General features: G+C 45.4%; 1 protein-coding gene across 5 annotated transcripts in view; it reads left to right on the top strand.

Annotated features, from left to right (window-relative positions):
- The first annotated feature begins 309 nt into the window (after positions 1–309).
- Positions 310–22,861, top strand: part of ZNF395 (zinc finger protein 395) — a 38,401-nt gene continuing 15,849 nt past the window's right edge. Inside the window, exons 1-3 of one of the 5 annotated variants that reach the window (XM_025165258.2) lie at positions 310–421; positions 14,794–15,040; positions 21,408–21,709. In XM_025165258.2, coding sequence (XP_025021026.1) covers positions 14,804–15,040; positions 21,408–21,709 — 539 coding nt within the window. In that variant the 5' untranslated portion in view covers positions 310–421; positions 14,794–14,803. Of the gene's footprint in view, positions 422–3,983; positions 4,007–4,031; positions 4,154–4,328; positions 4,463–9,713; positions 9,855–14,793; positions 15,041–21,407; positions 21,710–22,861 lie in introns of those variants that run through there. The other 4 variants (XM_088152151.1, XM_007425959.4, XM_088152149.1 and 1 more) reach the window with 4 other exon arrangements.

Consider the following 22,861-nt stretch of genomic DNA (forward strand, 5'->3'; position numbering starts at 1 on the left):
GAGAGGGAAAAACTGGGGACGCCACAAAACCCTGCTGTCTCCTCCCAAGCTTCGCAGTCGCGGCATGGAGTTTAACGGAGCTTAAAACCAGCGCTGGACGAAAAGGAGTGGGTGAAGGCGGGGGAGGACAGCGAGGCGCTTGCAGGAGAGCGAGGCTGCTGGGCTTCGGTGTTTATTTTTTGCAGGGCTCCGGCTGGGGGCGTGTATTTAAATAGAGCCGCGCAGCCAATGCGCGCCGAGGGGTTGGGCCATGAGGGCAGCTTGTTTACAACAGATCTTTCCGAGCCGTTCTAACCCGGCCGGCAAGGAGGAAGAAGGCGAGAAGCAAAGCCTGGCGTCGGGAGCACGTGGAGTCGCGCGCGCGGGAGACGGCCAGGCCTCCCTGCCCGCTCCCCCCGCCCCGGGAGGAGCCACCAGCAAGGTGAGACGATGGGTGCAGCGATGGACCTGGACAGGCCCTGCTAAAGTCCACCGTGCACTGGCGGGACTGGTAAATAAATTGAGGCAAGATCGTGGGTGTGCGCTGAAAAGGTGGCAGGTCTTGCGACAGGAGAGCCGAAGAGGGGGCTGGCGCAGAGCAAAGGTCCACACAGTTCTGAGTGGCGCGTGCAAAGGTGGCTCTCGGAGGGAGCTTGTAAGCGGCTGGAAGGCGGCGCCTTACTGTTGCTGGTGTTTAGTCGACAGAAGCGAGTATTAGCAGATACATCGCTTCTGCATGGGCAGGATCCATTATTCCATTTAGTTGCTTCATCTGCCTGGAAATTATCCAGTCCTTTCGGACTCCTGTTACAAGCCAACGGCCATTGCTTCGTCTGACGCCGGAGAGCTCCCCGAACTGATTCGGCGTTCAGTGCAGAAGCATTAATTGGGTTCTGACTATCTCACCGATCTGCCTCGATGCACGTTCCCGGCTTCTAATATTTTCAGAGAAAGCTTCCCCGTGTTTACTTTCTTCACATCTTTCGCATTTTTACAACTGGCTGTCATGTTCAACCGGCTTTTCCTCCCCCCACCTTGCAGCTTGCCTAAGTTGCGCTCTTTCCACGTGAAGAAAAGCAGAATCTGAGTCTTTTCCCAAGGGGCAGCTGCGGGTGCGTTTGACCACCGACCTCTGCAGACAGCATGTGGATTGGCCATGCTGGTGGAGGAAGATTATTGTAGCCTAACATTTGGAAGGCACAGGGTTGGCGGAGGCAGGTTGAGCTGTTTTTCAGAGGAAGCAAACTCCAGCTCCATAATACTTTGTATATTACTTTTCTGGATGTTTCTACAATGTCTGCATAAATTTGCTTCTAGTATTAGGAAGAAAGTGAACCCCCTGTTGTTCCAGTAAGATTGGCTAATGAAGATGTCTTGATTTCCTTTATTTTGCAAACATATATATTTAGTCTTTGAGACTTTTATCCCACTTTGTAGCTCATCTTCTCAAAGGGATCACAGTATGCGATAAGAGAAGTTCTTTCACAGAACTGGGGGAAAATTCCTCTGAATGCACATGTGTGAATTTGTATTTGTTGACAGTAGCCTCAATTGTGTAAACAGAAAGCCCCATAGCAGCCTTTCTGGAGCCTCCAGATAGATTGGGCTGCAATTTCTAGAACTTCCAGCTCCTAAGAAGTTTAGGATTTGTAATCCTGACCCATCTGGAAGGTGTCAGGTTAGGGAAGGCTGCTCTAGACAGCAAATGGATGGTGGAGAGGGGTTGCTTCAAGTCCGAAGAGGGCAACCGGTGGCCCACAGAACACATTCAACCCCAAAACTACAGTTTTGCAGGTTTCAGAGCTGCTTCTGCCCGTTTCTGTGGGTTTCAACAGCGTAATGGCCAAAAAACAGCACCATTTGTGGTGGGAAACACACAGAACTGTAATCTAAATTCTAAAATAGGTTTAGTATACTTTGGAAGAGAAACTGAAAATTACCCACCCTTTTCTCCTCAACAGGGAAAATGGAGAATCTCTGCCCTACCAAAGTTGTGGATGAGCTCTACTCACTGTATGACCTGCCCACTGCAGCTTTCCAACAGTTTATTCCCCACTCTTCAATTTAATGGAATAGATACCCACCCCAGATCTCTTTCCTGTATTTGTGAAATACCTTGCTTCTCAGTGATTGTGCTGGATAATGCTATCTTACAGCATTATGTAGGATATATAGCTGCAAGAGACTCACAATTTGCACATCCTTGAGGCTTATGGAAAAGATTGGGAGGGTCCCTAGCCCAGAGGTAGGCCCTTTTTGGCATATAGAAGGCCCCACATTCAAACTCTGGCATCTCCAGTGGAAAGAAGGATCAGATAGTGAGAGAGATGAAAGGCTTTTCTCTGGAACCCCGGAAAATGGCGGCCAGTCCAAGTTGATAGTTGATAGTCTGTCCTGGCATAAGGCAGCTACATCTCTCTAGAAAAAACTAAGATTTCCTAATGGTGAGAACTATTTTATAGCAAAGCAGAATGCCTCAGACCAGGCCATATATGGCCCCTGTATATTTCACCCACACTTTGAGACCTGGGCTGCTGAAATTCAGTGGCAAAATGGGTGCACTTTGGCAGCTCAAATTTGTTAGCCCATCTGGTCCAGTTCAATCTTTAAAAAAAATACAAATGAGCTTATTCTTAAAATACAAATAGAAATTTGTTTTCTGTTTTTGCCCTGCAGCCAGGAATACTGAACATTTCTTAAATGCGCAAGGAAGGAGCTCTCCAGCATTAAGCTGATAAATACAATAAGGTGTCAAAGGTGTCACGTTCTAGCTTGACAGCCCCTTTTCCTTCAGTTTTCTAGGCTCCTGCATTGCTTCCTAAAGTCTTGAGCTACACTCCATCTTCTGTTTGCAGTGTAGGTGTGTCTCTTCAAACAAATGATTGCAAACCCCTGGGGCAAACAACTTGTTAATATGTGTGTTAAGAGGAATAATTGCAGTGGTGGCAAATTCAGTGGTGAAAAATGGCAGGCTTCTTTGGATAAAACTGATTTCTTCTGCAATGAACATGCCTTCAGACCAATCCGTAAGAAGTGGATTTTAAAAATCCGCAATGGCCTGATTTGCTATAATGCAGCAATTCTATATATGCTAGTAATTTTTGAGTCATTTAATTGACAAGTAACGTGGCTTTCTGTGTGTCCCCCTTTGTACGTGCAGCGGTAGCCTCTATGCAACATATTTTGCTCCGCCTCTGCACTCTGGGCGTCTCTCCATGGTTTGTCAAATTTCTGTGTTGTATGTCCTCCTTCAGAGCTTGTCTGTCTTAACTTTTCAGTGTTAAAAATGTACCTTTTCACTCTGTACCGATAGTTCATGAAGCGGTCTTTGCTTTTGTTTTCCTTTCCTCCCACCTTTTTAATGAATATAGTTTATATTGCTTTTATTAATTGCATTCATTAAAGTATTTTATATTTTGTAAGCCACTTTGAAATGCATTTACGTAGAAAGCAGCACAAAACGTGTCAAATATCCATCATGCTTAGCTCTTTCTGAACAAGAATATTTTTGCTGGATCGTGCCAGCTGGGAATGATGGGACTTGAAGTCTGACATACGTAGGGACTCCTGGCCTTCTTGCCCCCCCCCCCCCCCGAGGTGTTCTCAAGCAAGGCGCGTTGACGGTGTCCTACAGAATGTCCCCGGTACAATATCATCCGAGCGTCGGAACTACAGTGGCAATAAAACCTTCCTCGAGTGTGCGAGGAACCAGAAATTCACCTGAGCCAGCATTTTGTCTGCAGCGGCGGTCCGCCACACGCCTCGGGGCTTCCATGCGCGGCTGGTGGCACTTGCCGCTGAATGCTGTCTGCCCAGTAAGCTGACGCCTGCTCTTTTGTAGCCGCGCGGGCTGGCGGATGTGTGCAGAACTGCCGGGGCGCTCTCCCAGCCGGCTTCTCGGTGCCGCTCGCGTGGTTTGCGTTCTGGCTTTGCGCGCTTTCTCGACGCGCTGTTATGCCGCCGCCACCGCAGAGCGAGCACCTCCCTTCCGAGCCGGGACTCCAGGCCGGGGGCTGCCTGCAGCCGCGTACGTGAGGCAGCCTGTGCCGGGGACAGAGGAGGGGAGGGACTGGAGGGGAGGAGAAAGGGAGGAGGGAGCTGGAAGGGGAAGGTGAATTTCAAAACAAGCTTCGGAAAGGAAGGAGGGAGCGGAGCTGGCAAGCGGCGTCTGGAGGTAAGCGGAGGAGCGCCGCGGGTGGCGGCGGGGATGGCGCACACCCCCCTTGCGCGCGCGGGGGAATCGGGGGCGCTGCAGCCGCTGGAGAGAGGCCCGAGAAGCCCAAGCAGCGGGGACTGCCAGTGCAAGCGGAGTGGGTGTGTGCGCGCGCAACCTGCCACGGGCCGTGCATTCTCGCCGCCGCGCGTTTTGCGTGCAGTTCCTATCCCGCTCCCTCCCGCTGCAAAGCCGAACCGAACTTCGCGGGTCGCACTTGATCTGCCCCTCCCCTCCCGCCGGTTGAGGGAGCTTGCTGGGTGAAAAAGGGTGAGCTCTTTTGCGCGCAGCTCCCTGACCCAACGCCCTGACCCGGTCCTCGGCACCCTAACAGTTCGCCTACCAGCTTGCCATCTAGATTACTCTTGTCGTTTATGCCTGTCCTTGCACCACGCTAAGTGATTTTCGCTGTGCGTTTTCTTCGGCGTGGTGAGTGAGTCCCCTTGCATTTCCTCCGCCCTAGACCAGCCCTCCAGAGGCGAGCGGGAGGGAGACCGACTCTTGGTTCTCCAGCCCAATGCATTCCTAACCTCTCGTCCACGCCCCTTTATTTAAAACCCGCAGTCGGTTCGCTCCTGTTCTTAATTGTCCGCGGTTACTTAGTCCCGGGATCCCACGGTAGCCCGCTCCTTCTTGTGCGAGCTGGCGTGTGTTTTGATCAACGCGTGTTTGCCACGCCTCCTTTTAATGGGAGCTTTTCCTTCGGTCTTGTCAGTTTTTGGCACCGGGAACAGCGCAGAGCAAGGCAACACCCGCTTCTTGCTTCGTCTCTGCAGGGCCCTTGCCGTCCCGCCCTCCTCCCTCGCTCCTGGGTCCCGCTTCAGCCCTTTCCCCACAGCCAGCCAAACCGCCCCCTTCTGCCTTCTAGCTGCGCCTGCCCCGCCCCTTTTTTGCACATGACACGCCCACTCAGCGCAGAGGGGCTCTGCCCCGGGAGGAAAAGTGCCACTCCCCCTCTTCTTGCGGCCATGTCACGTAGACCCCGCCTCTCAGTCCAGATTCTGCAGTTTAGTCTTGCCGGTCAAACTTCAAGGCGCTTCCCGGCTCTGCACAAGTGGGGCGTCCTGGAACATAAGATTCGGGATGCTTGCTTGGTCTTTCTCGTTGTGATTGCTCTAGGGCTTTGAGTCCCGCTCAGGTCTTGAGCAGCTCGCAACACCTTGGCTCTCTCCGCCTGCCAAGGGCGTCGGGCATCTTTGGAAAACTAGTAAGATGAGAAGACCCTCCAGTAGTTGAGAAGGCCAAAACAGTGGAGCTAGCACAAGGCAACTTTATGTTTTGTTTTGTAGGTCTCTGCAGCTGTCTCCCTTCGCTGCCGTTTTTCTTTCTCACAGACTCCTAACATAAATATACTTGTGCAGCTGTTAGCTTTTGCATAGCTACGCAAGGTTTCAGCTTCTGGGCAGCGCTTTTCTGGGCATTTGTCATGCACCCTCTCTTCCATTACGCTGTGCAGGTTTGAATGTGTTCACTCAGAAGTAAATCTCACTGAGATTGCAGCTCAGGGCTCACTGCTACTAATGGTGTGGGGTTTTAATGTGCAGTTAAAATGCTCCTGTAAGCAATCAGATAAATGGCTCTTTGCGAGCCAGCCTTCTGGTTCTCCAGACCTGTGTCCCTGTACCTTTGTTTTAGGAGAGATTTAGGTATTCGGCTGAGGAAATTTTAGGAGGACTTTTTAGGCGAATGGGCCTTAGTTTGGTGAATTGTAGAACTAAAAGGTCATGTTCTGAGTGTTCCCTGCCTAGCAGTGAATCATCTTGGAGCTCTGCTGTCGAGAGCGGGGAGGACTTCAACATTTTTCATAACTTACATTGGTCAGTGAAAGGCCTAGTGTCTGCGTTTGCACAACATACGAGGTGAGCTTGGTGGCTTTGCATGTTGTGTGAATCTAGCCTGCTTGGTTACTTTATGGCTCAGAGCATTGTGCAAATCCTCCAGAAATGTTTAATACAGCAACCTGGGTAAGGATGTTTTGTGAACACAGCCAGGGTGTTGCATTTCAGCAGATGCTGCTTTCCCTGAATCTCGCTTATTGCTGGGTGGAAGAGGGAGAGAGAGAGAACAGCACCTCTTAATGGGGAATCTTTGGCATGAGCAAGCTTGTCTGGGCCCTGTTCTGGCCATGAAATAGAACAGGGTGGGGTGGGAAGGGGAGCGTGCCCAAATGTAGGGAGCAGCATGCCTCTTCCCCACTTCGTTACCACACAGGCTTTCACTCCTGGTACTTGTGGTGGTTTTTCCCCCATCTGTGCCACACCCCTTCTTTATGCTGCCTCCTTGTAACTTGGAGCGTATCTCAGATCTGCTTGGGAGCCGTGGCCTTCTCCAAGTCACACCACTTAACTCACAATATGCCAATATTCCTGGCTGTGCAATCTGGGGGTCGTGAACCCTCTCTGGCATGTTGTAGAAAGCTGGTCCTCTGAGTTAACTAACACCTGTTCGATGGCTGGTGATATGCCTGGCTACCTTTCCCTGTGCAGTGGGGTGGTGACTCCTGGGCTGCTGCCATTTCTCCCTGGTCTCTGTTGGTGTCCATGTTGCTGTCTAAGCTTGTGATTAGCCAGTGATCAGAGAAGTTACTGCCTCTTAGGAGGCCAGGCAGAAGCCCCTTTCCAAAAAATGGCTTGCTGCTTCTTTTTCTTCCGAGTCACCAGGATTACCCTACTCATGTTATGTGGTGGAATTAACAAATTATTTATGGACTCAGAAACTTTTGCAGACAGGAAAAGGTTTTCTGCATGTTTCAAATGGTGATAGAATCTGCTTTTCCCAGATATTCAGAGGTTTACTTAAAGAGGTTGGGGGAACCCACTCTGAACACTTATTTTTTGGGGGGGGTGCCTTTGAGTCAGTCTTGACTCCTGGCGTCTGCCTGGACAAGATTTCAGAAGCGGTTTGCCTTTGCTTGCTTCTTAGCGCTGAAAAAGTGACTGGCCAAAGTCACCCAGCTGGCTTTGGGCTTAAGGCAGGACTGGAACTCATGGTCTCCCAGTTTCTAGTCTGATGCCTTAACCACTACCCCAAACTGGCTCCCCACTTTGAACATTGGGTGATATAATGTGCTGATGGAAGAATATTCTTGAAAGCAAAACCCCTCACTTTTAGGCAGACCCTGCAAAGCTATACCAAAATGTGGAGGGCCCTTCTGAGATGGGTAGGTTGTGGCACAAGCAAATGTAAAGCCACCTTTGACTCTTGGTGACTGCTTGTCCTTTCTTTGGCAACCTTATGGTAGTGCTCTGCTACTGCCTACTTTTGTGATATTTTTTCCACTTCCCTGTCTAGCCTTAGCCTTGGGATTTCCTGGTGGCCTCCCATCCAGGCACCAAGGAGGTCTGATCCTGTTTAGCTTTTCTGCAGGCAGCCAGTGTTGGCTTGATACTGCCACCTACTGCTGAGGCAGAACGCTCTTTCAACCAGAGACACCTTCTCCTTGGGGAATCTTCTCTCCTATTCAGTCTGTCCACTTCCAACCTCATGGCTGACCTTTTCCAGAAAAATCCCTCAGACCCTCTTTGTAGCCTGTATAAGGAGTTTTGGGGGGAAAGAATAGTGTGCTGTAATTTGCTTTCAGGAACAACTCCTGCTGGTGTGATGTTCAGCCTGTCAAAAAGAAGGCTAACTTTCTCTTTGATCTCTTAGTCATCAGTATACAAGGAGATCCTTTTCCATGGCAGGGAATTTAAACGTGCTACAGCTCAGAGAGAGTTGCAAGAACAGTTTCTGTTGTACCTACGGTTCTTGCTTATGTAGCTACTGTGCTTCTCCTAATGGTGTTTTGATTTTGGTATCTGGCATTGAATCTGAGAGACAAGGGTGTAGTTTGGCAGTCGTTGTTATCGTTGTTGTTGTTATTGTTGAGAGCTGCATTCCTTTGGCGGTGATCTGCAAGAAATTATGCGGCGATGGGGACTGGGGCTTAAGCAAGCAATGGGCAGGGGCAGGGCCAGGAGTAGATTGAGCCACCATCTTCTTTTCAACAGCCTCCTTTTTTCCTCCCTTTGACATCAGAGTCTCTCCCTCCTTCTCTCCTTCTTTCTCCTTTGCCAGGCAACAGAACTGGACGGGCTGCTCTTGCCAAAGGTCTGACCTGCATGCTTGTAATGGGCTTTGAGATTTCCATGTGGTCCTAGTGCAGCAAGGCGCCCATACCTGGACTAGGGAGATGCTGCCCATTACATTTCTCTGTGGGTCTGATGGGAAACAGCACCCACTTTCTGCTAATTGACCTTCCTCTGGCTGGCCTGGGAGATTTTGGTGATTCCTTTTTTAAGGGGACCAGCAGAGTCCATGCAGAGGGTGTTTCTAACTCCTTCCTGGCCCCAAGACCGCCTTGCAGGTTCTTGATGTTTATGATAAGATCTGTCCTTTGCATTAATGAAGTACTAGCTGTGTGTGTGTGTGTGTGTGTGTGTGTGTGTGTGTGTGCGCATGCGCAGATCTGCATTCATTTGAGAGAACCGCAGACTAGTAGACTTGCTGTTGGAACTTGCTGACTGGGTTCACACCACACTTTCATGATACTGTAGATTGTGGTTCACTGTATTGTGGGAAGCCAGCTGTTAGTTTAAGCACATTGTATGAGCGTCGCAATCCCATTGTAATATTTGTTTGGACTATTTTTTCTTAACCTTGGTATAGCATATTGTGTGAACCCCATGCTTATCAGATCTGGGCTCTGAAAATCTGGGCAAGATGGCAGCGAAAAGATACAGGAAAGTGCCACCCTTTGCTGTTAACTAGTGGTTGTCTGGATTTCTGCATCCCAGATGTGGTAACCCTAGTGAACCCAGCCTCTGTGTTTTGTTCAAAGTTTTCTTTGCACCGGGATGTGATGGGGAAATATAGAAAGGGATATAGAAAGCTGTCCTAAATCTGATCAAGGTGAATCTGTTTTAGCTTTGTCTGTATTGTGCAGTGAGGCTTTATGGTTTCAGACTGCTCTTTCCCAGCCTGAACTGGAGATGCTGGGCTGGGAATCCAGTGCTTCTGTGCAAAAAGGATCAGCTCTACCACTGAGTTCCCTGCAGGTTTTACCAGTTTGCGGTTGAAGCAGGTTGCGTGCAGTGCTGATTGGGTTCAGTGTGACATTGCAAACTTTTCTTCTCTTGGAATAATTTTGAAGTCAAGTTCACTCTGCAAGGGGGGGCGGGGATCTCCCTTGTAGCCTGCGGGGTGGAGCTTCTGCTAAACCGTTCTATAAATGTGCCTGAACACTGACAGATAAATTGTTGCTGGGGGGGGTTTATAAGTGTGAGGAATAACGCCGCCAGTGCCTTCACAAGGAGAGTAGGTACACCTTTCCTCTTTCTCTTCCGAGATTGCACCTTCTCCGGCTCTCCATTACAGACTCCTCCCTGCCTCCAGGCAAGACTGCCACTCCTCCTCTTTAACAGACTTCTCCCTGCCTCCTTGCAGGAATATGCTGAGGATATAGTATCTGATTTAAGTTTGCAGGCTTCCGGCTTTCCTTCTAAGAAAGCTCCTAAACCCTGCTTTTTTTCCTCTTGGAGAGTCTCACTGTTAACCCTTTTGTGCTGCCTGCTTCTCTCCAGTGCCAGGCTGAGGCAGAGGGGGAATGCTGTGGCCCTTTAAAGCCAGAGGGAATGACTTCGGAGTTGGGAGAGTTAAGCTTCTGTCAATCCTTATCCTAATGGTATGTTGAACTGTGTCTGTAATCTCTACAAATATACCTAGGAGGCTGAGGTGGCAGGAAGTCCTAGTGAATATATGGGGGGGGTGTTTTATTTCTAGATAAATCTGCATAGGATGGTCTTGCAACTTTGCTGCACAAGTTTGCTTCAGAGGCTGCCCCATTGCTGCTCAGCCTGTAAAAATACAGCTTCTGCATCACCCCCCCCCCCATTTTCCATTAATCTCAGCTAAGGATTTACCGGGTGGTTGCCGTCAGCCTCATCCCCCCCCCCCACATTTCTACCATGTAGGTTTCATAATTCTGACCTACCTTACAGGATTGTATATATCTGATCTACTTTTAACATTCAATTGCTCCTCTTGTTGATGTGCAAACAGTAGATGTAACTGCTTTATGTTAAAGCAAGCTAAAACCATTCTCTTTCAAGACCAGATAGGGATACTCGACCTGGAACCTCAGGTAATCCTGAGAGTTTTGGGTAATGTAACCAAAGGGGAAATTATGAAATATATGGGGAATAATCACTTTAAATAAAATGCACTTAATTTGAAATGCAAATCAAATTAAATCAACATTAATGTTTGTCTTAGACCTATCTTAATTTTGGAGTGCTATTTCTCTTACGTCACTCAAAGGTAAAATATGGCCCTTGGCCTAAACAAAGGTTGCATTCCTCCCTTCTAGATCTTTTATTATGACTGATGCATATAGTTGTAATGTTTTAGATTGTAGTTGCATATATCTTCCTTCAAGGCTTTTCATCCTTATACTGTAATGCCATAATGCAGAGATAGGTCAGGTTTGGGTTGGCTGAGGGGATAGTTTTGGTGGTGGGTAGGTATGCAAAGTGGGTGGAGCTGTGCCACACAGGGTGGGCTAGCATTTTCTGTGTTTTTTTCTGTGGGGGTTTTTTTTTTTTTTTTTGGTTTTGGTTTTTTTGTGACACTCACTTTAAGTTTATGCTAATGCCTCAACGTGTTTCCTTCCTCAAGGTTAGCAGATTACAGAAAGATTTCTTGGCTGAAAGTAAGGGCTTCTGAGGTTGTACACAACTTAGAATGACCACCATTGCCAAAACAGAAAATGGGGGTAAACTAATATATATTGACATAAGCTCTTTAAATACTTAAATATAGATCTTTGGTTTTCAAAACAGCCCCTGTTTCTTTAGGCCAGTGTTTCTCAACATTGCAAATTTAAAGATGTGTGGACTTCAACTTCCAGAATTCCCCAGTCAGTTGAAGTCCACACATCTTAAAGTTGTCAAGGTTGAGAAACAGTGCTTTAGGCAGTCATCCAGGAATGCATCCATTGGATAAGGTGATTTAAAAACAGTCAAGAAAGCGTATGTTTTACAACTCCTGGAAAGCTCTTAAGTGACAGGATGGATTTTATATTTCTAGATGAATTATGTAGAGGTTGCAGTTTGGGATTTTAATTTTGGAAGAGCTATTAGATTAAAAATGTGACCCAATGAAAGTTTACTCAAAAATAAGTTTCATATTTTTAGGTAATCTGTACTGTTAAGGGATGCTCCCCATATGTTTTAGATTTCAGCTCCCATTGCTAGCTAATACAATTTTGTAGAGGATTGTGGGAATGGTAAATTGGTGTCTGTGATTTAGGTTCTGTTGAAGTTTGCCTTACTTGGTTTCCTAAGGATTGGGTGGCAACTATCCTACCGTGGGGTGCAACCCTGCTGTGACTCTGTGGGGAGCAGGGTGGGTTGAGGCCTTTCCTGTGTACAATACACAACATGGCGTACCTTATTGCACCTACCCATCCAGTGATCCAGGTCTTACAGGTATGCTTGCCAGAAGCAATATGTTGCGTGCTGAGAGTGTTAAGTCTGGAAGTGAATAATGGAATGGGGACTAGGAAGAAAGCTTAGCCAAGCCCCCTTTTTCATTCCTGCTCCCCATTTCTTTCATTTACCATTCACGGAAGCCTATCCAAGTACCAGAACAAAGAGGTGAACATGACGACAACTCCTCAAATATCAGGAGGGCTTTTTAGAAACCTTTTGCAACCCTCCCCATGCATGTAAATAAGTGGTATATGCAAGAGAGAGAAGTTCTAACCTGTTTTCCCAATTCTCTTTTTGAAGTGGATGAGGATAAATAAATACTATTCCAAACCATATTGTTAAATCACAAGGATATGAAGCTCAGTTAAAGGGTAACAGTATTATAATATGATATAAGTAGCTTCCTAAAGCTGTAGTTGCTGTAACTGCTTCTAAAGCATTCAAACCTGTGATTCCACCCAACAGTCCTTACTTGTCAGAGCAATGCTGTAATGAAAGCAATACAGCTACTGGGCAGAATTGAAGCAACCCCATTGCACAGATGAAACCAAGGAATAGAACTTGCTCAGAACCAACAGATAACTTTCAGCTGATTAGAGTAATTTGCATCCTGCCTTTTTACTGAGTGACCATCCTGCATTTTGCCCCCGTGAAGGCCAGCTTGCTTTCTGAACTGGAGAAACCAGTACTCCGTATCCAGATTGTCTGTAAAGCCTTATCCTCCCTAAATTGGCCCCCTCCAGATGTGTTCCAGCCAGCTGGTTATAAATTATTGGAGTTTTAATCCCAGTGTACCTGGAGGGTCCAATTTGGGGAAGGCAGTTCTAGTCCAAGTGCAAAAGGGAGTTAGGTGAGATGGTCTGAATGAAGCCAGTAAATACAAATTGAAACATGGAGGACAAATTCCAGCTAAGCTCTGAATGGAGCAGGTGGCTTACTGGGTACAGAACCTGATGCCCCAGAGCCACAAGCAACCCCCAAAGCGTTAGGTACCTCTTTTAGAGCCTGCCAAACTATAATTGTTAATGGACCAGAAGAGGAAACTTCTAAAAAATGGGCTTCTGTCATTTATCTTTGCTCGCACGATTTCTGTACTGTACCATTTTTGTTTCATTTGTAAGCTGTCTTGGGGCAGTGACCTGGTGGTTGCAACTTGGATTTTTCTCCAGTTATTAATATCTAAAGTATAATGTAACATGCCAGTATTGACAGGAATAATTCTTGGAATTTCAGTTTGGCAAGGTGCTGTCAGAGGGGAAGAATTTAAAAGAAGGCAGGCTGTGTGGCTGAAGGTCTACCTTCTGCCTTGCTGCCCGCATACTCCTTTTTGTCTCCTCTTTCTTGACTTGGTTAATTTCTTAATTTCCTAAACAAATGCTGTAGTTCAGGCCAGCTTGGAAATTGCACATTGAAAGCAAACTAAACTGACTTCACTCCTTTAAGCTCAGCTATATAGGGAATCATTGTGATTGTCCTCTGGGCCAAGAGCTGGGCATTTCACGCATGTCCGGAAGTCAGTGCTTCATTGTAATTTCCAGTAGTGAGCTCTGGGTTCAGGTGAATTCCAGGCTTCCACACAGCCTTTTTTTCCAGGCTAAGGCCCCATATTTTGCCTTTAAGTAGGTTGAGTTCAGAAAGAAGTGGGAGGGGCCAGAATAAAACTGAGTTTGATTTCCTTTGCATTTCCTTACAATTAAATCTGGTTAAAAGGAAGACTCTTCAGCTAGGTACTTCATAGTTTCCATCTTCTGTCACGTTAATTAGATCACACCAGATCTCTGGGATCCTTGCCCAGAGCTTTAGGGGCCACATACAGTCCTGGAATCTCATGTTTGGTCTTCTGCTATGGACTATGCATGCCCAATAGTGGGTTGTACTGTAAGCATTTCTTTTTCAACAGGCTGAATTATGAGTGCAACTTTCTGTTTACACAGCAGTGGCTTGCTGAGTTCTGAAAAAGTCATTCCTGAGCTTCAGGGCTAGAGCTTCCTGTCAGTACTGTCCCATGGGACATGTGTGGGTATTGGTTTTGCTTGTCTACTATATTCCTAAACTGGCTTTTGACACAAAGCACCCCCTAATTAATGCAAAACACAGGACTCTCCCTCCTTCCCCCCCTTCATTGCAAAAACTCAGTGCTGCATCTCTTCCCTTCCTTTCTCCTCACTGCTTAAATTGCAGGAAAAACTGTTTTGACTGAAAATACACTTCTGGCTTGAACCCATGTGTGGATGCAGTTAGGGAGCAGGACTTCCTTGGGGCAAGATGTCTGTTTCTAGGTGGGCTTGATTCCGGGCAAAATAGTTTCAGAACTCCGACATGTGGAGGACTCTTATTTGATTATACCATGATAGGGTTGTGGGCTTTTCCAAAGCAAACTGCAGAGGCATTGAAGAAGCCTCTCCTGAGTGTCATGAAAGGTGTGCAACTTACTGTGAAGTCCTCCCACATTCATTTGGGCTAGCTTAAGCGAATGTCTGGATAAACTGGCTTGTATGTTCGTTTGCAGGATAGAACTACATACTGCAGGAATGTTTGCCCATTTTTTCTTGGTCCCTCAGATACTGTGGGCTTGCTGTATTTCCTCAGAGCTTCTGCTGCCTGTAGTTGGCATCCAGGAACCATAAAGTAAAAATGTATGTATGGAGTTATGTGTGTGTGTGATTTTCTTTATAAAAGCTCTGCTTCCTTAGGATGGCCTGATGGTTGTGCTTGGGAAGTCTGATGCCAAACTGGCAAACTGTGGTCTCCAAGCCCTTTACTGTGGCTCTCAGCACCTGCTGTGCCTGCTGTTTCTGAACATCAGAGACATGGTTTCCTTCATCAGAGACTGATGAAGGAAATGCAAGAAGATTGGAGTTTACATTCTAACTAGGCTTTCCATGAATGCCCCCAATATCCCCCAAATCCAAAGAAAAATCCAAATATCCTGGCCTCACCAAATATATTACATGATCCTGCCTACTTTGCAGTATTGTCCTGCCAACCTGAGACCTCTGTACCTCCCCCCCTTTTTAAGTGTGACCCTTGACTACCCCTGGGAGAGAGGTGCCGGAGGCTCCGTTTGCAGGCCGCACTGTCAACTGCCCATCTTCCAAGAATTAACGTCCTTGCCTTCTTTATTGTTTGCAGTGTGTCCGCGATGGCGAGTGTGCTGTCCAGGAGGCTGGGGAAGCGGTCCCTGTTGGGTGCCCGCATTTCTGCGCCCCCTTTGCTGGGGGATGGGATGCTTATGACAACTCACGGTCATCCCCTGCAGCCGGAACACAGCAAAGCATCTCCTCACCTTGGTTCATATGAGGATGGCCACTTCAAGGAACACGTTGAAGACTCTGGCAGTCAGAACCAAAATTGGCCAGTGCTGCGACCTGGCCAAAAGGTATTGAATTTTATGGTGATGACTCTAAACTGCCCTTCATCCAAAAGAGATGCCAGGGCGGTCACTGACAAACACTATGCAGTATGAAGAAGCCACACAGGTTTATTCAGTCAGCAAGCAAGAAAATAAATTTCTTTTTTTAAAAAGTAAAATGCCTAAGCAAACTGAAAAAAATTGGGTTGAGGCTCAAAAATGAGCAGGATTGCTACTGATGCCAGTTACATCACCCTTGAGAGGTGTTCCAGGGTTAGAGTGCCATCATGGAGAAGTCCATCTCATTTATAAATGTATAAAGTATTGTGCTGTTGGTACTTGGAGAAAGTCTTAACCAATGGATGGAATAATGGAAGGCTTGCTCTTTTATATATTTTAATTTCAATCCATTAATTTGGACTTGGAAATTAAATAGGAAACTAATAAAATTCCTTCAGCCTTGGTGTAGATCAGCCTTTCCTACCCTGGTGTCCTCCAGGTATGTTTGGACTACAATTCCCAGAATTTCCCAGGTTGGAGAAAGCATCTCAAGCCTTTTACAGCTGAAGTTTTAGTAGCAAAATTCTGCAGGAGCTCAAGTTAATGAATTGATTTCAAGGGCAGCTAACATACAGCAAATCAATGGGTGTTAAGGACATTTGTTGAGTTAATATTTAAAAAAATATCTGCAAATATAAAAGTCAGTTTTTTTGGAGGGGGGAACTATCTTGTTTCTGTGCTAACAAACATTTCAAGTCAGTGTTCACAATTTATTTCTTTTTCATACAAATACTGCCACAAGATACCCTTCCTGTTTTGGTGCTGTGTAGTTTACTCATCCCCATCGCATCACTTTGGCTGTACTAGCTGGGGTGATGTGAATTGTAGCTAGACATACAGTGGGGCAAAAAAGTATTTAGTCAGCCACCAATTGTGCAAGTTCTCCCACTTAAAAAGATGAGAGAGGCCTGTAATTTTCATCATAGGTATACCTCAACTATGAGAGACAAAATGGGGAAAAAAATCCAGAAAATCACGTTGTCTGATTTTTAAAGAATTTATTTGCAAATCATGGTGGAAAATAAGTATTTGGTCAATATCAAAAGTTCATCTCAATACTTTGTTATATATCCTTTGTTGGCAATGACAGAGGTCAAACGTTTTCTGTAAGTCTTCACAAGGTTTTCACACACTGTTGCTGGTATTTTGGCCCATTCCTCCATGCAGATCTCCTCTAGAGCAGTGATGTTTTGGGGCTGTCGCTGGGCAACACGGACTTTTAACTCCCTCCAAAGGTTTTCCATGGGGTTGAGATCTGGAGACTGGCTAGGCCACTCCAGGACCTTGAAATGCTTCTTACAAAGCCACTCCTTCGTTGCCCGGGCGGTGTGTTTGGGATCATTGTCATGCTGAAAGACCCAGCCACGTTTCATCTTCAATGCCCTTGCTGATGGAAGGAGGTGTTCACTCAAAATCTCACGATACATGGCCCCATTCATTCATTCTTTCCTTTACACGGATCAGTCGTTCTGGTCCCTTTGCAGAAAAACAGCCCCAAAGCATGATGTTTCCACCCCCATGCTTCACAGTAGGTATGGTGTTCTTTGGATGCAACTCAGCATTCTCTCTCCTCCAAACACGACGAGTTGAGTTTAGACCAAAATGTTCTACTTTGGTTTCATCTGACCATATGATATTCTCCCAATCCTCTTCTGGATCATCCAAATGCTCTCTAGCAAACTTCAGACGGGCCCAGACATGTACTGGCTTAAGCAGGGGGACACGTCTGGCACTGCAGGATTTGAGTCCCTGGCGGCATAGTGTGTTACTGATGGTAGCCTTTGTTACTTTGGTCCCAGCTCTCTGCAGGTCATTCACTAGGTCCCCCCGTGTGGTTCTGGGATTTTTGCTCACCGTTCTTGTGATCCTTTTGACCCCACGGGGTGAGATCTTGCGTGGAGCCCCAGATTGAGGGAGATTATCAGTGGTCTTGTATGTCTTCCATTTTCTAATTATTGCTCCCACAGTTGATTTCTTCACACCAAGCTGCTTGCCTATGGCAGATTCAGTCTTCCCAGCCTGGTGCAGGTCTACAATTTTGTTTCGGGTGTCCTTCGACAGCTCCTTGGTCTTGGCCATAGTGGAGTTTGGAGTGTGACTGTTTGAGGTTGTGGACAGGTGTCTTTTATACGGTCTTTGACCTTTGATAACAAGGTCAAACAGGTGCCATTACTACAGGTAACGAGTGGAGGACAGAGGAGCCTCTTAAAGAATTAGTTACAGGTCTGTGAGAGCCAGACATCTTGCTTGTTTGTAGGTGACCAAATACTTATTTTCCACCATGATTTGCAAATAAATTCTTTAAAAATCAGACAATGTGATTTTCTGGATTTTTTTTCTCATTTTTTCTCTCATAGTTGAGGTATACCTATGATGAAAATTACAGGCCTCTCTCATCTTTTTAAGTGGGAGAACTTGCACAATTGGTGGCTGACTAAATACTTTTTTGCCCCACTGTATCTGAACAGAGTAAATCACATCCAACTGTCCTAAGCCACTAATGTCAAAAGTTGAGTTATTCTTTACTTATAGTCTCCCTATGTCTCATGCTCACAGCCAGTAGTATAATATAGTATAATGGTTAAAGCAGCAGGCTAGAATTTGGGAGACCGTGAGTTTTAGTCCTGCCTTAGACACAAAGCCAGCTGGGTGGGCCAGTCCCTCTCTCGTAGCTCTAGGAAGAAGGCAGTGACAAACCACTTCTGAAAATCTTGCTGAAAAAACTGCAGGGACCTATCCAGGCAGTTGCCAGAAATCAAGACGTGGCTTGAAGGCACCCCCCCCCCAAAAAAAGTCACCTGCTGTGTAGAGCATTCTCTGTCAGTATATAAAAATTTTAAATGCATTTAAAATACCACTCTAAAACACGTAAAGTAATATAACAGTGGCTATGTGTAGTTCCCAGTTGCATCACTACAAACACACAAGCATGGAGGTGAATTGAAACATTTTTGGCAAGTGGCTAAATTATAACAATGCATTCTTTATTTCCAGGGGGAGGGTATTTTAAAGAATGGGTGCCACAACAGATGAGACCCTCTTCCTGATTGATATCCCAGTTGTAGATCTGATATGATACTGTGTAGAAATAATGGACAGCGATTTTGCACTTTTGTAAATGAATCAAGTGGAACAGGCTATTCTTACAATGCTTTATCCATTCGATATCCCAAAAGATAAATGGTAAGTTTTAGTGTCACGTGTCCCTGGGGTTTTAATGTGCTCTATAATTGCAGATTTAACTGCATATGATAGAATTACCAACGAGCTTCTGTAGATTTAAGAGCTTGATTTCATATCAAGTCATTTTGTTGTTCTCTCCTTTGCTGTGTTAAGTGATGCATGTGATATTGAAAAAAAATGGGGTACTTAATGTGTGGCATGTTATCTCCTTTCCTTGCTGTTAATTTCATATTTTCTTTGCTAAATGTCAAGGACAGGTTGCCTTTCCAAATGACCATATTGACTGGTGATGATGGGCACCAAGCCCAGCATATCTGGAAGGACCAGATTGGGGAAGGTTGGGTTAAAGTGTGAAATCAAGGTGGCATTAGGGGACAGTGACACAGAGAGAAACATTGGGTGGCATTGGGGAAGAAGAGGAAATGTGAAATAATCCTATTGTGAATTTCTGTAAAAATAATCCTGGTTCCAAGTCTGTTGCTGGAGTTAGTGGACTATAAAAAGAATGCATTCAAAACCACTCATCCACAGACTCAGAGTGACCAATGCCTAAAGTATTTGGGAGCTTTATGAAACAAAAATATATCCTCAAAAGCTGACCAAATTAAATTGGCCTTCCCCTCAGCTTGTAAATGCCAGCATTGTTTTGCTTAGGTGAATTGCTATTTAGGGCAGAGATGCACCATGTTGGGGGGTCACATTTGATAGTTGGTGGCTTGCTAGGAACCGCGCTCCAGAAAAGAGGCAGGAGAAGGAGGCAGGGATAAGTGGGGTCATAGCAAAAATGAATGTGTATTTAGTTTAATTTAACCATCAGTTAAATCAGATTAAATACAATTAATGATTGCTCCCTATACTCATCTCCTTCTGTCATATTAAAAATAATGAAAGTTGGAGACAACTTGGAGAGGCTTTGAGACCCTAAGGCTTTGGGGATGTGTAGCCTGATTCAGAAGGGTGCCAGCACAGCTTTCAAGATTGTGTGGGTAGATTCTGCCAAGTCCCAGCTGCATGTCACCCAAGGCTAAGCTACAAAAACAAACAGTTCAACCAACCAGCAAACTTTGGCTGAAATACGAACAGACTTCCCCTTGGGAGTTCTATCTCTGGAGTACCCCCTTGCAGGTGGGTGATGTTCTGTAGCAGCCTTGTAGGTGGAGCTTGCTAATAATAGGTATCTGGGGTTCCCTGTATCTGTTGATCACATTGTAGCTTCCTTTTCCCTTCAATGGCTTGGAATCATGGTTTTTCCTCCACTTTACCTTTTTAACACTCCAATGAGGGAGACCAATAGCCCTAGGCTGGCCCATTTGGAAGAATTGGGATTTAAACTCAGGAAATCTTGATCTAAAAGCCATTCCTGTAGTGTTGTTGCCCTGGTTCACCCATCACACTAAGCCATAATATGGTTTGCTTGGTTTTGGGGTAGCACATTTGTATAATCCCAGTTATTGTGCAGTTTATTTAGCAAACTATGGCTTGGTATATTATGTGAACCTAATCTTTCCATCTGACAGAATTCCTGTCCCAAGCTTTTCAGTTTGATGGGATTTTGTTCAGTGCACTGCCTTAGTCTCCCTGCCCCCCCCCCCCGGATCTGTTGTGATAGGGCTCCTGCTTTACCTTTTGATACATTTTCTGGCTTTCTTTTCACCAAATAAATGTGGCTTGTGCATGACACCTGCAAAGGCATGGCAGATAGATAAATAATGATTTACATAAGCTAAAGGTCATTTGGGAGGATTTTTTTGGAGAAAATACTCTGAGTGCTGGTTTGCACAAACCTTTTAATGCAGCGGGTGTGGGGAACCTTTGTTGGACCAAAGCCCATGCCAGGCTTTGAACAGTATGTCAGAGATCACATTGCAGAAAGGGTGAAGCTTCATAAAAGATTTTGAAAGCGGATGGAGGATGAACATCAACCTAATCATGAATACATTTTCATTAATTTAGGTCTAACTGCAACATGTACACATACAGTGATCTCCATCTTCTCTCATCTCAGTTGATTCCTAACCCAAAATGAATTAGGAAGCATGTGAGCAAACCCCCTTCCCTCCTGCACAGACCCCCACGGGCACCCACAGACACTTAGGACAAAAAGAAGGAGAGGTGCAGTCATGATTTTGGGAAGATGTCAAAGGCCCTACTGGACCCTGTGCTGGGCTGCGTGAGGCCACCAACATACAGGTTGTACACACTGACTGAATGCATATATCTTCCAAGGAGTGTTATGGATCCTGTTACTCCACTCTTTCAGAACAGTCTGATCACTGTAGCCTCCCCAGTTTTTCCATATAGTAATTAGAATCCTTCTATAAATAACGCCCCCAGGAATAACTAACTCAAGAGTGCCCTTCTTAGCCTAGATAAAATTACATACAAAAATAGACTTTAGGAAGTTAAGTAGCAGAGGGGAAAGACCTTTGGGGAGCCTAAATATCAGCTTTCCATGGACCAGCCAAGCATGGGCTGCTCATTCTCTTTTTGGGTCTTCTTTCCTGGCCAGATGACCTGCTCTGTCTTGTTAGAGCGTGTGCTTCTGTATGGTGGCGAGATTTCAGGAGCTTCTGCTTATTCACCCATTCTGACACTCTTTGAGAGATTTGACAAAGGCTGATGGAAAGTCAGCTGATAATCACAGTATGCCCCTTTCACTTGGAAGCTGAACTAGAGTGCAAAATGTATCACATGCTGGTCATGTAGATATGACTCTGTGGCTGCATAGCATATATCCCAGTGAAAGGAACCTGCTCCTCTCCTGTTGTTCAGGGCTCTGGAAATGCATTTTTAAGCTGTCCATTATAAGGCACAGTAGCTGTGATTTGGTACAGATCAAAATGACATTTAGTGGAGCATCTTCTCTTTAATAATGGCCAGCCATGTGCTTCACAAGCTTGAGCAGCATGGTTATTCCTGTTCATTGCTTCTGAACATAGGGTTCCATTTGAAGGCTGTGGCTCATAGTTATTGGTAGGTTTGGCTTGCATGACTTTGGCTTGTTTGCTTGCTTATGTATGTATGTATGTATGTATGTATGCATGGAAAATGGTAACAAGGACAACAAAGCAGGGTATTCATTTGGAGAATATTGTTATATTATTCACAATATTATGAGTATTATGACTGATAGTGACTTTTCTTCCTACAGGTATATGTCTTTTACAATGGGCAAGAGAGTGCTGGGCTGGTGGAGTACCATGACCTAGTCAGTCATGAAGTGAAGGTGTTGCTCCTGGAAAAGGGGTTTTATGTCAGTAGGAAAGCTGAGGAAGTGAGACTGGCTGAAGTTGGGGCATCACCTCTCCCCAAACTGGAGATGGACCATGGAACCCCTACAACAATGGACTACAGTGCGGTCCCTGTGGTAATGGAGCATTCCACATCTTCAGCAGATATTGCCGTAACATCTAGTTTGAGATCGGTTTCTAGGAATATTGATGTACCAAAAAGGTGGGTGGTTTAGAATGCTCGTTTGGCTGTAGTTACGCAATATTGCATAATATTTCCATAATAACAGGGATTTTCTGCATTTTGATAGCATTTTTTTCTCGACTGAAACAAAATGCAGAAAGCAGTTTTCCTCCTTGCTGTTTTCTTTCCTTTTCATTTTATTAGATTGCAAGCACAAAGGCAAATACAGCTTTGTTTGTACTTGATCTTACATAAGGTACTCTAGGAGCCTTTTTAACTGAAGGGTGGTACTTGAGAGTATTTATAATATTTCAAACAAATGAGTAAATAATTTGCAGCCACGAACTAAAATCGTATCATATCTTGGCTAAGACACCTTGGTGATAGTAGTTCATACCCTGATCATGACCTATTTAGACTATTGTACACATGCTCTGTGGGGGGTTCCCTTTGGAGATCACCCAATAGCTGGATTTGTGCAAAATACAACAGCAAGATGGTTGTCAGGGCACTCCCACCAGTGTGGAATGATGCCTATTTTGAAGTTGCTACATTGTTTATGAGTTGGTTTTGGGGCCCAATTCAAAGTGCTGGCCATTACTTTTAAAGCCCTTTACCCCTCAGTACTGGGTTATATCAAGTAATGTCTTGCCAAAATAAAATCTGCCTGTCTAGTAGGGTCATCTAAAGAGAGTCTCCTTAGTACCTAAGGTGTGGTCTACATGACAGACCTTCTTGGTGGTGGCCCTTCTTTATGGAGCAACTTACTCCTGGAAGGATAGAGAGCTCCATTCCTTTTTGTTTTATAGAAACAATTAAAGCTGTACTACCTTTTGTGCAGGGCTTTTGGGCCTTAGTCATGTTTGAGCAGCCATTATAGGTGGTTTACTGTTGTACTTATTGTTATGGATTGCTTTTAATGATTGTATTTTAGAACTGTCATTTGCTGCCTAGAGTCTGTACAGATTGGAGCAGCCCATAAATACTGTAGTTAGGTAAATAAATAAATCCTAAACCATCAAAATGAACTGTGCAAAAGAATGAGACAGTAATGCCAACAGAATTGATCTAAAAGCTTAACCTGCTACTGTCCTAATGAAACAAGCATATTACTTTCAGTTGCTTAGGAAAACTGGTCAGAGAAGGGAGATGCTGCCCATTAACATACCTAGCACTGAACTTGAAAAGCTG

Source organism: Python bivittatus, unplaced genomic scaffold (assembly GCF_059951505.1).
Source record: "Python bivittatus isolate LINGU-HERP-01145 unplaced genomic scaffold, Pbiv_v1 ctg000690_np1212, whole genome shotgun sequence".
Taxonomy (NCBI): domain Eukaryota; kingdom Metazoa; phylum Chordata; class Lepidosauria; order Squamata; family Pythonidae; genus Python; species Python bivittatus.